This window comes from Ammospiza nelsoni, chromosome 24 (assembly GCF_027579445.1).
Source record: "Ammospiza nelsoni isolate bAmmNel1 chromosome 24, bAmmNel1.pri, whole genome shotgun sequence".
Classification (NCBI taxonomy): domain Eukaryota; kingdom Metazoa; phylum Chordata; class Aves; order Passeriformes; family Passerellidae; genus Ammospiza; species Ammospiza nelsoni.
This window is the reverse complement of record NC_080656.1, coordinates 7,983,179-7,997,406: the sequence shown is the minus strand read 5'-3', so window position 1 is coordinate 7,997,406 and position 14,228 is coordinate 7,983,179. Positions and strand designations below refer to the sequence as shown.

General features: G+C 42.6%; 1 protein-coding gene across 1 annotated transcript in view; it reads right to left on the bottom strand.

The window, feature by feature from the left end:
• KMT2A (lysine methyltransferase 2A) overlaps nt 1-14,228 on the bottom strand; it is a 40,126-nt gene that overhangs the window by 13,170 nt on the left and 12,728 nt on the right. The window contains exons 5-26 of the mRNA XM_059488216.1: nt 13,772-14,006; nt 12,642-12,706; nt 11,743-12,114; nt 11,054-11,127; nt 10,312-10,440; nt 9,347-9,460; nt 8,143-8,289; nt 7,794-7,889; nt 6,876-6,996; nt 6,568-6,681; nt 6,046-6,230; nt 5,309-5,482; nt 4,403-4,513; nt 4,094-4,167; nt 3,437-3,630; nt 3,023-3,129; nt 2,780-2,917; nt 2,107-2,265; nt 1,698-1,815; nt 1,540-1,618; nt 1,132-1,292; nt 313-498 (exon numbers count right to left, since the gene is read on the bottom strand). Of these exons, the coding sequence (XP_059344199.1) occupies nt 313-498; nt 1,132-1,292; nt 1,540-1,618; nt 1,698-1,815; nt 2,107-2,265; nt 2,780-2,917; nt 3,023-3,129; nt 3,437-3,630; nt 4,094-4,167; nt 4,403-4,513; nt 5,309-5,482; nt 6,046-6,230; nt 6,568-6,681; nt 6,876-6,996; nt 7,794-7,889; nt 8,143-8,289; nt 9,347-9,460; nt 10,312-10,440; nt 11,054-11,127; nt 11,743-12,114; nt 12,642-12,706; nt 13,772-14,006 (3,153 nt within the window). The remainder of the gene's footprint in view (nt 1-312; nt 499-1,131; nt 1,293-1,539; nt 1,619-1,697; nt 1,816-2,106; nt 2,266-2,779; nt 2,918-3,022; nt 3,130-3,436; nt 3,631-4,093; nt 4,168-4,402; nt 4,514-5,308; nt 5,483-6,045; nt 6,231-6,567; nt 6,682-6,875; nt 6,997-7,793; nt 7,890-8,142; nt 8,290-9,346; nt 9,461-10,311; nt 10,441-11,053; nt 11,128-11,742; nt 12,115-12,641; nt 12,707-13,771; nt 14,007-14,228) is intronic.

The window sequence follows — 14,228 nt, the reverse complement described above, 5'->3', positions numbered from 1 at the left end:
TCTCTGGAAAAATACTGAGATATTAAGTCCCTAACTGGTACTACAATGTTTTGGGCTCACTACTACTATATGGTGCAAATCCTGCCTCTTCTTCATCCCAACGGAATGTTTGTTTTAGTTGTACATTTCTCTGCAGGCCATCTCTACTGTGAATTGTTAGAACTTCCCCTCCTCAACCTATTGCCATTTCACTGCTTTCTCTAGAAACAGTAAACTGAACACCTCATTCTGAAAGAAGCCAAGAAAGACAGGAACTAAACCGAAAATATTACCACAATAAACCTCAATCAAAATCAGCAGCAGCAGAAATACCTGCAGAGGGTAACGGCCGCGATCCAGGAGACCTCTGTGCGTAGGGGTAACTCGGCACTCTGATCCTGGGACCCTTTGAGACCACTGGATAGTAACAGGAACTAGAGGTCTGAGAATGCAAGGGACGATCTGGTGACGGTGGGTTTACAATCTCAGGTGTATTTCGGGTGTCTTTCGGTAGAATTTCTGTTGTTGTACAAAAGGGAAACAACAGTATAAGCCATCACTGAGCCCTAAAAGCTACGATCTGATAAAGTATATATTACTATCACGTTCCACTTGGAGAATCAGGGTATTTGTTAAATAAACACAAAGTCAAAGATCTGACATCAGATAATGTCTGCTTTCTTCTTGTAAGAACACTTTCAAATATTTGTAGCAATTGGTCATCTTACACATGAAATTCCACTATATATTTATAGAGTTTAAGATTCTATGTTAACAATGACAACGACTAGAAACATTTTAAAAACCTTTCACAGCTTTACCCTGGATACAAGTAAGTAATTTGGAAACACAGAACCACAATATAACTCTTCAACATTGTATTGAATAAAACCCATATCACAGACCAAACGCAGTCTGAAGTTTTAGATCAGTAGAAGATTCCCTGAGTTGTAGACTAGAATCCATCCCTGCAGCAGTGTTTGTTTGGCTCAAGTTTTCAAAGCAGTATATCCAGGAGCTTAAAGTCTTGAGATGCTGTAACATGGAAGCCTGAATTGGATTCTAGCCCAAATTTAAGAGATTTGGTTTAAGAGATGCACTATGGCAAAACCATACAGAGAATATACTTCTATGAAGTCCTTAAAAGATTACCTGTAAGGGGAACTGGGCTATGGGCAATTGTTCTATTATCATCATGCTCTACAGTGCTGTTGATGTCAGGTTCCACGACTGGAGGTCGGCACTCCATGATCTTGCAGGTATACACACAGCGCTTCCTGGCATCTGTTGTGCTCCAGTACACCCTGGAGCACCTGGAAGATAATTCAAACAAATCAATTTACTCAACAGCTCAGTAAACCTTATTTCTGCTTTAAATTCTCCATTTCTCAAAACTACATTGGCCAAAGCCCTCCCGGCAGAACACATTGCACACCCTTAATCAGAGATTCCTCAACAGTGAAGGAAAAACTACAGACAATTTTCCCATATGTTACCTCAGTGCTTGCTTGACTTGAAATATACTGAAAGACACTGAGTCTTGAAACAGCTTATACTCACTGATAGCCGATGGGAAACAACTTATCTTCACAGTCTGAGAGGTCATTCAGAATTCCTAAGCAGTCTATTGTCATTGAACCTGAGCAGAGAGAGGAACATATCTGTGAACCTGATTCCAGCACCAAAGGTGGATCAAGCATCCAAAGACTAGATCATACCAATCATCATGTGGATGTTCTCTGGTTCCAAGCCACTAAGAAATTTTCTTCTCAAACTGATCCCTTCAAAGTCCACAAAAACTCTCCTAAGAACTTCAAACCCATTCTCAGGAACCACCTGGAACAAGAACCAACAAAACTACTTGTTAATTAAAGGAACCACCACACGCATGCTATATAGTTTGTCCTACTTGAACCTTATTTTGGTCTTTTGGTTTTTGAACTACCACACAGCACCAAACTTGCCAAACTTCCCCAGGCCACTTGTATTACTGGCTTCTTTTTAAGAGCAATGCGGTCCAGTCCTTGTTAGCAAGAAACACATTGAACATAAACTTCTAAAAAGTGCTCATAGTTACAGGCTAACCCCACCTTCAGAGAGCGAGGCAGAGTGAAAGAAGAATCTTACCTCTCCTTTGATCAAGTCGCGATGCCTCTGGCAATAAACTTTCTTATCATCCAGAAAGACACAGTTCTTGACTCGTGAGCACATGAAATGATAGTTACTGGTGCAGGAAGTGAGGCAGCAGCCTACTGTGGCGCCTGACTTCTGGCAGAACTCACACCTCTGCAGAAGCAAAAAAGAAAAAAAACCAAAAAATTAATCTCTTCTAAAACCAGACCACCATTGCTGTTGTCAGTTGGGTTTTTTTGGCACAGACAGAAGTTTAGAGTAATGCTTGATCTCCCGCTTCATTGCTGCTCCATTTCACTACAGTGACTCACACAGACAAGCGAGAGACATGGAGGAGGAGGTGAGAGGAAGAATTATTCCTCACATGGAACAACTTTTTCATTTGTGGACTAGTTCTTCCAGGCCTTTCCCAGACCTTCCTGCTTGTGCTTCATATCCAGTCCTCACATTTGTAAGCTTCACTTGGTCTCCATAATATTTCTGAACTGAGCAAGGATAAATAACTTTCCAAATATCTTCAGTCAGTTGTACTCCATATAGTGTTAAAAAATATTGCAAGGAAAGGACAGAGAAGAACAAATGCACACAAGCCATCTTTTAGCTGCGCTCCCATCCTGGATTCCAAATCAGCATGAAGTTTAATAAAGTGTTCTTTGCTTGTACCCACCAGCTGCTTTCCCCGGATAACAGCCATGTGCACATTTTTCAGAGAACCATCATCATCTTCAAACACTTCTGCTGACCACAAAGCACAGTTCACATGTGTCCATTCATTTTGGCCAATATAGAGAAGACGTCCAGCATCCTAAAGAACAGAAGGAAATGCTCTCTTCAGATGTTCCTGGGGACACAACATCACACAAAACCCATCCAGAACTCCTCCAGAAAGGGGAATGGGGCAGATACTCACGTTAGCACTATCATCACCGTATTTCAGGCACAATGCACACTGCCTGTTGTCTTCCACATCTGGAGGTGGGTTCAGTTCAGGACTATCCTCTCTGCTTCTGTCAGAGCCTTAAGAGTTAAAAGAGAGAACAATATTGAAATTCAGGGCAGCAAAAATTCATCTGGACAGATTGTCAGTATGTGAACACAGTAGAAGAGTTTCCAATAGCAGCCTGGAAACCAAAGGACATGTCAGCCTCTGCACAACCTTCATTCTCGGGGGAAAAGAGGTGCGTGCAAAAGCATTCTTGGGTCCAAGCTCGGCTCAGAAACATCTCATATGTTACTGCCTCTGAATGATTTCAGGTCACAGAGGTCTCCAAGACAGCTGCATTTCTGGGTTCGAGATTGACAGTCCTGACATCAGTTCTCTTACCAGAGATGGGGGGTGTAGGAGGATGTAGAGGAGTTGGTGAATCTGGCTCTCCAGGCCCTCTGAGTTTTGGAGCTGGAATGATTTTCTTCATCAGAGGGGGCTGTTCAGTGCAGTTGTTCTCTTCACGCTCCTGCCACTGAGCATAATTATGGTCGAGCGATGGGGGCAGCACCGCATTTGGCAACATACCACTGCTGAGATGAGCAAGGGTTAGTGTCACACCTGGCTACGCCCTGCCTAGCTGACATCCACCCCCCAGCAACAACTCCATTAATCACCTAAAACCCACATATGTACCCCACCAGTCACATTTTAAGGTATGTGATGTGGCTGTCTGCTTCTTTGAAGGGTAACAGATGTAGGAGGGCTACCCCGAATGGGGCTGTGAGAAGGAGAGGGAAGGAAGGTCAGGATTGACAAGCCAACACACAGTACACCTAGTTCTAATTAAGAATTTTGGTTACTCTGCTTAAAATAAAGAAGTGTGTACAAAACATGGGAATGGGATTACTGCGTAACTTCTTAGGAAAAAAAAAAAGGAAAAGAAGAAAGGAAAACCAGAAATTCCAACCCCGCAAACAGGCTCTTTCAATACGTTTTGCTTGGCCAGCTGGCAAACGGCAGGGCGCCGCAGTTGGATACAGAACAATTACTTACTTGCTTGTTACTTTATTTGGCTCCCAAAATCTGGACTTTTTTACACTGAACCATGGAAAAACACGCTCCATTTGCTACAGGAAAAAACATCCCATTAGAAAAGTTAGACAACATACCAAAAACTTCAAGATGTACTGTAAATGCACAACTAGTAACATTTCATTAACATTAACAACTCTGAAAATGTATTATTTTATTCCTGGAAACACCCAAGCAAGGCTAAATGTGGTGGCCCTTTAGACTCCAACATCAACAAGCAGGGGTAGGATACCAAGCAGATTTTTTCACAGTAACTGTAGGCCAGCTCACCCGAATAAAGAAGGACTTGACCATGCTGTTGGCTTTCTTAATCTCTGGCTGACCGCCATCAGCATTAATGGCTGCTTGAATGATCTTCACGATGTCATCACTAAAATCCAACTGTAAGAAATCCACAAAACTTCACATTAACAGGATTGTCTTTTGCACAGCTATACCACCCACTAATTTTTTAAAACAATGTTCAAGTGAACATTCAGATGACTGTAAGATTGAACCAGAGCATCAACTCAAAAGCAGAAAGGGAATTTGGCTGTGAAAAAGCAAGACCTCTAAATTTGTAAACTGGCTGGCACAGCTGCTACACCCACAGCCGTTCACTTCAGCTGACTGGTTTTAAATCCGCTAAACTAGCTGTCTCACGAGGATTTGGTCAAAATCTGGCACCACAACATTCGCCAAGCACTTTGCAATATACAGTGCTCCTCAAGATTACAAATTCTCTAGGGAAAAAAAAGGAAAAGGCTGGTCTGTGCAAAGAGAATTTATTTGGTCAAGACTAGCATTTTTTTGTAAATGACTCCGGAAGAGATCACTCCTCCGCCCATGAATCCTTAGTTTCCAGCTAACCAACTGCATCAGGGCAATTTGGCAAGACCTTCAGTCAGAATTTTCATGTTCAGGATGACCTGAACACTTATCTACATAAATGTCTAACTAACAGCAAACTGGGATCTGACCAAGTACCACTGCTGGCTACAGAGAGCCTCACAAAAGCGTCAATTACTTTATATTACCAATATAAACTGGTGCCAGCCAGAACTACTTTTAGCAGCACAATAACCTGCTTCCTTGTTCCTAAAGTAAAGGCTTAAGGTGCTCAGTTATGAACACCATATGTGATAAAGCAATTCAGAGTGTCTAGTAATAGAGCGGAACATGACAACTTTGACATACCACAGAAATGTAACTTCCTTGATCCATTTTTCTTTTCACTCCTTCCAGATCCAGAGGTTGCTGCTCCTCCTGTTTACTGACTTCTGTTAGGACAGGAGGATCGGGACCCTCAGGAGAGCTTCTGGATGGGATACTCTCTTCTGTCTCAGGATTTAAATCAGGTGGTTTTGCTGCCTATGAACACCAGCAAGGAGACAGAGGGATGTTAACTATCGAATTGTAGCTGCTCCTGATTATACCCTCCCAAGCCCATTTATTGATCCAAAGACTCTTGCTAATGTGAAAGAAAGGAGGCCTGAGTTTTGAATTTCTGTCCAAAATGTAGGGGCAACAAAGAAAAGCTCTTAACCAGCTTTCTGCTGAGACCTGTAAGGTGCATAGCAGGACAGAACCATCAACCAAAAGGATCAAACTCATTGCTCAGAAATCTTATTTCTGAGTGCATATTTCAAGACAAAGATCCTGTTCTTTTGTCCGAAAAGCACCTTCATCATCACAGAGCTAAATCCTCCTATTCCTTGAAGAACTTCACCCTATTTTTCTTTCAGCTTCAAAGTTGTATCACAGATACCCACTTCTCTGCTTCCAAAGGAATCAACAAAAGAAAGAAAAAATATAACTAAATCACAGCACATACTGTTCCAAGTATGATGCAGACAATTCTGCAGTATGAAGCACAGCAACACCTCAACAACTCAGCTGAATGCCAGAGTAACAGGGCACAGGCTCCAGCTTACCTGTCGATACCGCAGTAAGTGGCTGGTGGTTCTGGAATTCAACAGGGCTGTTAAAACCTGCTTCAAGGAAATCTGCAGCTCCTTTTCCAGTGCCAGACGCCATTCCGCAGGATGCTGCTCTGTACAGTTAATGCAGGTGTATGCCACGCTCTCGGGCAAGTTGGAGAGTATCTCATACATTTCATCTGGAGACAAAAGAAGACAGGATAACCACCTGAATTGCTTTATTGAAAGATACAGGAAAAAATCCCTGCCCTGCACCTACTGCCTGAGACTTTTCATGTAACAAACGTCCCTTGTACAGCTAATTGAGGGACAGTGCCTTTGAGGATCCTGTGCTTTCAGGATGTCATTAGTATTAGCACTGGTTCATCTGTTGTTACTCCACAGGCATTTTTCATGTAGGTCACAAGAGGCGAGTGTATTAAAGTAACCCTCTAATAGAAAGGTCCAAGACTTGATTGCTTTGGTCTAATCACTGCCTCATGTTCTTCAGTACTGAGGGGACAAGCATTTCCTTACCAGTAAGGTTTTCACATTTGGAGTGGACCCAGCGGTCACATTTCCCACACTGCATCATCTTGCTCTCGTAGTCATCATCATCGTAGCATTTGTCACAGAGAGGACAAAAGTTTCCTGAAAACAAAATGGGATCTTATGGAAGTCTGAACTGTTATGTGCACTTTCAGGCTCGACCACGACCAGCCTGCATTGCTGCCTGGACCATGCCAAGCTCAGGTGCCTAGCCAGCCCCCTGCCCACTCACAGTGGCTGATTCAAACCCAAGCAGCTGAGGAAGCTCCTGCTGCAAAGAATCACACTATATGTACCTTTAGCAAAGAGTTTGGCACAATCATGACACAGGGAGAAGTCATGAGACCACTGTGCATCCCATCCTTTGCCCGGTGTTGTTGATCCACAGCTCTTGCAGCGAACACATTTGGTACATATCTGGAAAAAGAATTCATTTGGCAAGAATTACTTGCTTTTATCCAGCAGTTTCTGTGCTTTCCACACATTTCATAATTTTTATTATTTCATGAGTGCAGAGATGTTACCCAACAGGACAAGGAATTTTAAATGCTGAAACTTTCACTGAAGAGAACTGAGCTCATTTCCTCCGTGGTAAGATGGTGATAATACAACAAGAAAAAACACTAAACTAAATCACAATATAGTTTTTTTGTCCTCCATATTTACACTAAAGAAAATATCAACTTTCCCTCGCCTAAAAGAAGACGTAGTTGTGGCATTTCTTCTGATCTAAAATATACAGTCCTATTTTAACACTTTTTAAACTCTGTACATTGTAGAAGGAAACACGTACACAAAGTCTTAGCAAATACACTACAGGCAACTACAGGCACTTAGAACAAAAGCTTGAAAGACACAAATTAGCAAATTAATCCAAATTGTCTCTCAATACTGGTATCAACAGGTTTGTTAACCAACACTTCCATTTTAAAGACCTTCTTCCATGTTATAGGTCTATGACCAAAAAACTTACTGTGATCTTACGACTTACTACAACTGAAAAAAGGGGTAATCTCTCTAACAATTCTGCTTTCTCAGAACATCTTATCAACCAGCCGCCTCAGTATTTCCAAATGTACCTTCTGAGGCAATAGGCACCTTGCCTTGAAGAGATGAGGAACTGCATCAGAGCAAATCACCTGCAGAGCTCTGCTCCATGGCACTACTATCAGTCAACAAATGAATTATCCAAAAAATAAATCAAAATCCCTCACCCAAACTTTCTTTTTCTTGGTGGGTTTTGTTGGGTAGTTTGGGCCCAGGCACTCAGGGTGATAGCTGTTTCGGCACTTGTTACACTCCAGCAACTGCTACAGGAATAAGGGAGAAAAGCATTGGTACAGACACCCTGCAAAGGGATGCAAAATTCTGGACTTTTTCATTTTTTACTAGATCCCCCATTCAGGTCACGAGAAGGAAGCTGCAATGGAGCAACTCAAGAGGCCTCCTCCCCAGCGCACAGAGACTCTGCTCCTGGCACATGCTTGCTGGCCAACCTCCGGATCCAGAGGAACCCTGGGAGCAGTGGGGGTGCTGCTGGGTCTCCCAGTGGTTTTGGGGTACCTTGGTGGCCTGGTGCTGTCTCCCACAGACGTGGCAGAACTTGCAGCGACGGCAGCACCAGTTCTCCAGCTGATCCTCCTGGGGCCGCTCGCTCTCCTCCAAGCAGAACTTGTGGAAGGGCTCACAGCAGACCTGGCAATATACAAACTGCAAGGGGGGAGAGGCAGGTTTTAGCAAAGCAGAAACTGCTCCAAGTTCCCAAACCAGCCCGCTTGTGCTCTGAACGATTTTGAATTCTGCTTTACAACTGACAGAACAAGATTTTAGGAGGGAAACTCTGTATTTCAGGTAATCTAAATAGCAACTGGACACCTCACAGCCACCAGGAGTCTGGTACCTGTTAACTAAGTGCCTTGAGCATTGATAAAGGCTCTTCAGGATCTCCTTCCCTCACTTCCTCCCTGTACTACAAGCCAGATACACCAGAAGACACACTTGGTGCATGAAGCAGGGACATGCAGAGCAAAGAGAGTCTCTCTCCCTCCGTTCAGCCAGCCCACTTCACCATTACAAAGCTCTTCTAGTTTCTCTGTATCCTGTACAAGAGTGGTCATATCAGAAAAACAACCATCCTCAGAGCACAGACACTGCAGGCTCACAGGGGACATGGGAATTGTTTGTCCCGTGGGGACTCCTGACTAAGAAGGGGATGGCTCCATGGCCCACAGGGCCTTCGTGGACCTCAAGTGCACTGATGTCCACATCCAGAACTTAACCCCCTCTTCCCCTGCCCACTCATCAGAACCCAGGCTCTCCTAGAGCAATAGCACCCAGGTTAGCTGGTCTGAAGATGCCAAGAAGGCACCTAGCTAAACCTGGAAATGCATTTAACATATCTCAATCCAGCTCTTTAGGCAGCATCAGAACCTTTCCAGTTATGTTTCTGTAACAGCTTACACCTCTTGGCAGGTATGGACACACCTGGAAAAGTCAAGGCTGTCTAAAACCTGTCAGCACCATTGGGCAGTCTTTTTTATTTCAGGTTAAAAGAGACCAAAACTCTTGCTTTATATCAGATGTGAGTTCCCAAACTGATTTTAAATACCTTGCACTTTATTATCTTGGGACAAATTCTAGCAAAGACAGATTTACCGGTATTATTTTGAATTCTTCTGGATTAAGGTCATTATAATTTTTATTTATTTATTTTTGTAACAATACAGTGCTGTAATTAAGTCATCAACAGCAGAACACAATGCTTTACCTCCACATGTCCACTGCTGGCACAGAGAAAACACACCACCCTGGGAGTAATAGGTACCGAGGTGACGATGCCTAACCCACCCATCTCCCAAACATTCTCCACTTCACAGTCCTCCTGAAAGTACAAAAGGACACATCACCATGCAGAACAAGGCAACACAACATCACTACAAAATGCTCCCGCCACTGTTCAGTTCAGGGCCTGTGATTAAGATGCCTCAAACTGGAATAGTTTCAATGTCTACCTCAGTCTACTTTACAGTGTATTCTGGGAGAGTCACACCTCGGCGCTGTTCATGCCGAGAGCACTCAGTGGCATGCTAGAGCCTTCCTTCTAGGGAAAGCAAACCTAAGGAACAGGACGAGGCTTTTCACAATTGCACAAGTATTACTAGAAGTGAAATTTCAGAAGAATTATACTTTATTAAAGCTCCATATTTGTATAAAACACTTATGAGATCCCACTATGATCTCCAGTATCAACACTTAGAGATGAACTGAAAAATTATTAGGAAAATATTTTATTATTATTTCAACACTGTTCAAAAATGTACATGAATTATCATTTTTAAACCCCAGATATACCCCAAACGTTGTGAATTACAAGTTACTAACATTTTCCCCAAATCTTGTTGGCTCAAGTTGTGGTAAGGTTTTAAAGTTCCATCTTAATGGAATCATTCTTCATAAACCTCAAATTCTTGCTCATCCTCACACATAGACAGTTAAGGTTTTAAAGCTTTAAGTGTCTCTTCATCCAGTACTCTAATTATAAGAAAAAAAAGGCATAACAAGCTTTTAAAAATCAATCAAGTGACTTATCATGAGGCTCCTATTTTGGCGGTTCCCTTCAAAAGGTACCAGACACACAAACTCAGCAGTTATTGCCAGCACTTTCAGGGGACTCTAGTTCCAGTGTCTGAAAGCCAGCGGACATTCAAATACTTAAAACATTTTGTCCTCTACCTTGAAATCCACTCGGATTCTGTGGACTCCATCTGTAGGTGGCTTTTGCTTGGAACTGCTGCCGTTAGTCAGAGTGCTGAGCAAGTTCAGTGTGCTGCTCTCTGGCTTGCTTAGAGGAGGGGGCTTTTCCTGGTCAAGCAAAGGAGCCTGCATTAATCCCAACTCTGGATGTTAGAACTTAATCAGCAGTTACATCCAATACCATAAATAATTTACAGACAAACCCCCAAACCAGCACAAAATTAGCAAGTATTACAAAGCTGCAGGGAAGTGACCATTCTACAAACGATTCCCTAAGAGCACTCCATATGCAAGTACACTCCTAATTCCATGTGCTTTACCATCACATTGTTCTTTCATCAAAGCATGGGTTGGTGTTTGGATGCAGTGGGACAAGTCTGGGTATAAACAGGCTCTACTAACTTCTCCCTCAGGTTTACTTCAGACAATTTTTTTTTTTTTCATGATTGAGCTATTTCTGAGACTAAAGTAGTTGCATTTTTTAGGGAAAAGCTAGCCTCCACCCTCCAACACACAAATCTTAGATACCAAAGTAACATCTAAACTGAATCTTAGGCATAGGCCATGGTTTTTGCTATCCACATACTGCCACAAGGGAAAGCCTAACATGTTTAAGAACCAAATAAAAAATCTGCAAAGGCTTAAGCAATATGGTTCTACTTTCCAGACAGAAGTTCCATGTGCTTGAGATTTTACTGACTGTACAAAAAACAGTATTCACCTTTTCTTTTGGTTTCTGTTTCACAGGGAAAGTTGGACGGGGAGCAATTTTTTTCTGTTTGCTTTGTTCTGTGCCTAGGAAGGGGGGGAAAAATTATGAGTATTTCAAGTAACTAACAGCCACCTGTAGAGAAGAAAAGGGAAAAAAATCAGCTGGGTAATGTGTGATGAGTTTTAGACTAGAACTTTTCCACCCTCTTCTGTGGCTGCACTTCCCCAGCTATGAGCAGTTTCTTTGAGGCAAGACTAGAAGAAGAGTTTGCTTTGCACACAGTCTGGAGCATTGTGAGTGCAAAGCCACAGAAATCCCAGAGCTGCCTGGCTGGTGACTGCTCACACTGCTCTGCACTACATACAATAGCGTACTATACTTTTGTATAAAAGATTACATCCTCCTGGTTTCACATTCAGAATGGGAAGTTGACAGACTTAACAATTCTGAAAATACACCTCAAGACTGCCATGACTATACAACTCAAGAGTCCCAACCACGATAGCCATCTTTCTCCCTGCCCTAACATACACTGTGACTCAAGAAAAAGGAAGCCAGTTCTAAGCAAAATTTCCAAAATAATCTGCTGAGATTTCAACACACCATAAAGCATTCATTGGGTTTAAAATGCACCAGCTTTTAGCAGTATTGTTACTTAACATGACTCAAACGTATTGAGGATAAATAGTCCCATTTACCTATTTCTGGCTGGGGAGTCTGCTTTTTCTTGGGCTCAGAAGTGCTAGGTTTAGGTGCTTCTTTTTTCAAAGGTCCTGAGCTTGGTGGCTGAGGAGGAGGAAGCTGGACTGGCTGGGACATCTGCTTGCCAGTCTTTCTGGTACCAGACACAGGGACCTGTTTGGGCTCTGACACAGGAACGGAGGAATTCCCATCTTCATGCTTTTCCTCAACAGGCTTACGGGCAGGCTCACTGCTCTTCTTCCCAGAATTGTCTTCTCTTGGTACAACAGCCTGAGGAGTTTGTTTCTGTCCAGAGTCCAACTGGTTTTTTCCAGAATGGCTTTCTTTCTTCTCATTTGTCTTGGATTTCTTCTCTTTCTTTTTTGCAGCTAAGAAAAAGAAGCACAGATAAAGCAACACAAACAAAATAGTGTGACTTCAAATGATTTGCTGCTCTATTGAAACAAGGATACAGACACTTTGATACAGAACTTTGTCACTCTGTCATACCAAAGAAAAAACTGTACTCAAAAAATAAACTTGGTTTGTACTTCAGTCTATGTTCTCTCACACCTAGGGCCCCTATTTTGCAACAGCAATAAGCAACATCCTCCTGCAGTAATACAGATTCAGAGCTGAGAGCAGATTTTGTGAGGAAGGAAAAGGAAGCAAAAGGAAGGAAACAAACCAGTCCAGTCAGCACCCGGCCAGTGCTGAAAGACACAGGCATGTGCAATGTCTGTCAGTACTCACATCTCTCCTGCCCCATGCACTTGCCACCAACAGTGCAGGCAGGTTGGCCCCCAGCAGAATAACCTTTATAAACCCAGTGTAGCTAAAACAGCACAGAGAGCAAAACCTCTGAAAAGAAAAAATTCTGTCTTGTACTATACTCAAGGCAAGTCTTTTAGCCTACCTTTAGCTTGCTTCTGGAGATAAGCTTTTGAAGGCATCCACTGTAGATTCTGACATTTCCTCATTCTAAAAAGAAAGAACATGTCAAGAAATCAGAACAAAGATGCAGACATCAAGAGGGCAGACATTTACAGACATTAAGTCTGTAAATACTCAACATCAAAAACTGAAAAGAACATTATCAATACATACACTACTTTTTTTCAGACAAAACCAAGTACTCTTAGCATGGGACTGGATTAGGGGACCAAGATTTTTGCTAACTTTATTTAATTTTATTCCCTATTTGTCCTATTCTTGGCATAAAATGTCTTCTGTAGACTGGGCCAGGCTTTGTTTCTGCCTCCATTCCTGTAGCAGGGCCCATGGCTCTGAAACCCAGCCCAAAGCCTGGGCAAAGCTGCTGAGAGCAAGATTCCTTCCAGTCTGCAGAGTGTTCTCACACAGAAATTCTCACAGCAAAGCTTATAAATAGCTCTTATACCACAACAATCTACTGGTGCCACTTTAGCTGCTGCCTTTTCAGACAGTTTATCTAGTCTGGTAAAATCAATTTAATACCGCAATTAAAAAAGAAAAAGGTTCAGTCTAAGTGATATGTATAAAAAATGACAGAAGAAATCATGGAGGAGTGGTATTTCTTAATAATATCCAGACACACCTGTGATCCATGGTTAGGATCCAGAGACCCTAACCCTAATCCTTTGATATACAAAGTGTACATAAGCTAAATAAACATCAGCTTGAAAACACAAGCTCTTCATGAATGCAGTCTAGGAGAATAAGAGATAAATATTTATGTGCATATTGCCTTCCTTGCAAAATCCTGTACTGCCTAACAAAACCCACAGATCTTACACCAAACAATCCCCAGTACTCTGCCACTCTCATCAAACTGAGGAGAATAAGCTAGAAGTGAACTCCAGAGAAAGCTCATAACTACTGCACCTTGAATTGTGGTCTCGACTCTCAAACTGTTTACAGTCCCTTCCTTTGATCAAACTTCAGACCAGGTCAAGCTCAGTCCAAGCCCATGACACAGTGCAAATCTGTGGTTCCTGGCCCAGATCGTGGGTACACTTATCCCACTCAGAGCAGGGATTAGCTCAACAGCTTCTCAGACACACTTACTTGCAGCACTGCTTCTTTATATTGCGCCCACCAAACTTGGGTTTGTCTAGACAGTTAGTGCAGACCCCACAGTCCTCTGGAACCTGGCAGCCTGAACACTGCCCGCAGCGCCTGGAGCGCCGGCCCTTCTTCACCGGAGGCTCTTGCTGGGCCTTGTTTCTGGTGACTGGCTTAATGGGCTTGATGGGTGGAGCAACAGGTTCAGCCTCTTCTGAGCCAGCTATCGATGACTTATCTACCAAAAGAACATTTCTAATGTGAATTTTCTGATGTCAAAGAATCATTCAGGAGTATCTAATTTAGCCCACGAAGCCTAAGTTCATCTGCAAAGCCACGTGAGATTGTGCGCATACACATGTATATGCACACATGCCCCTTGGCAGAACACAGGTTTGGTGCAAAACACACATATTTAACACAATTCCCAACAGCTTAAAGGATTAACCCTGTTTGAGTG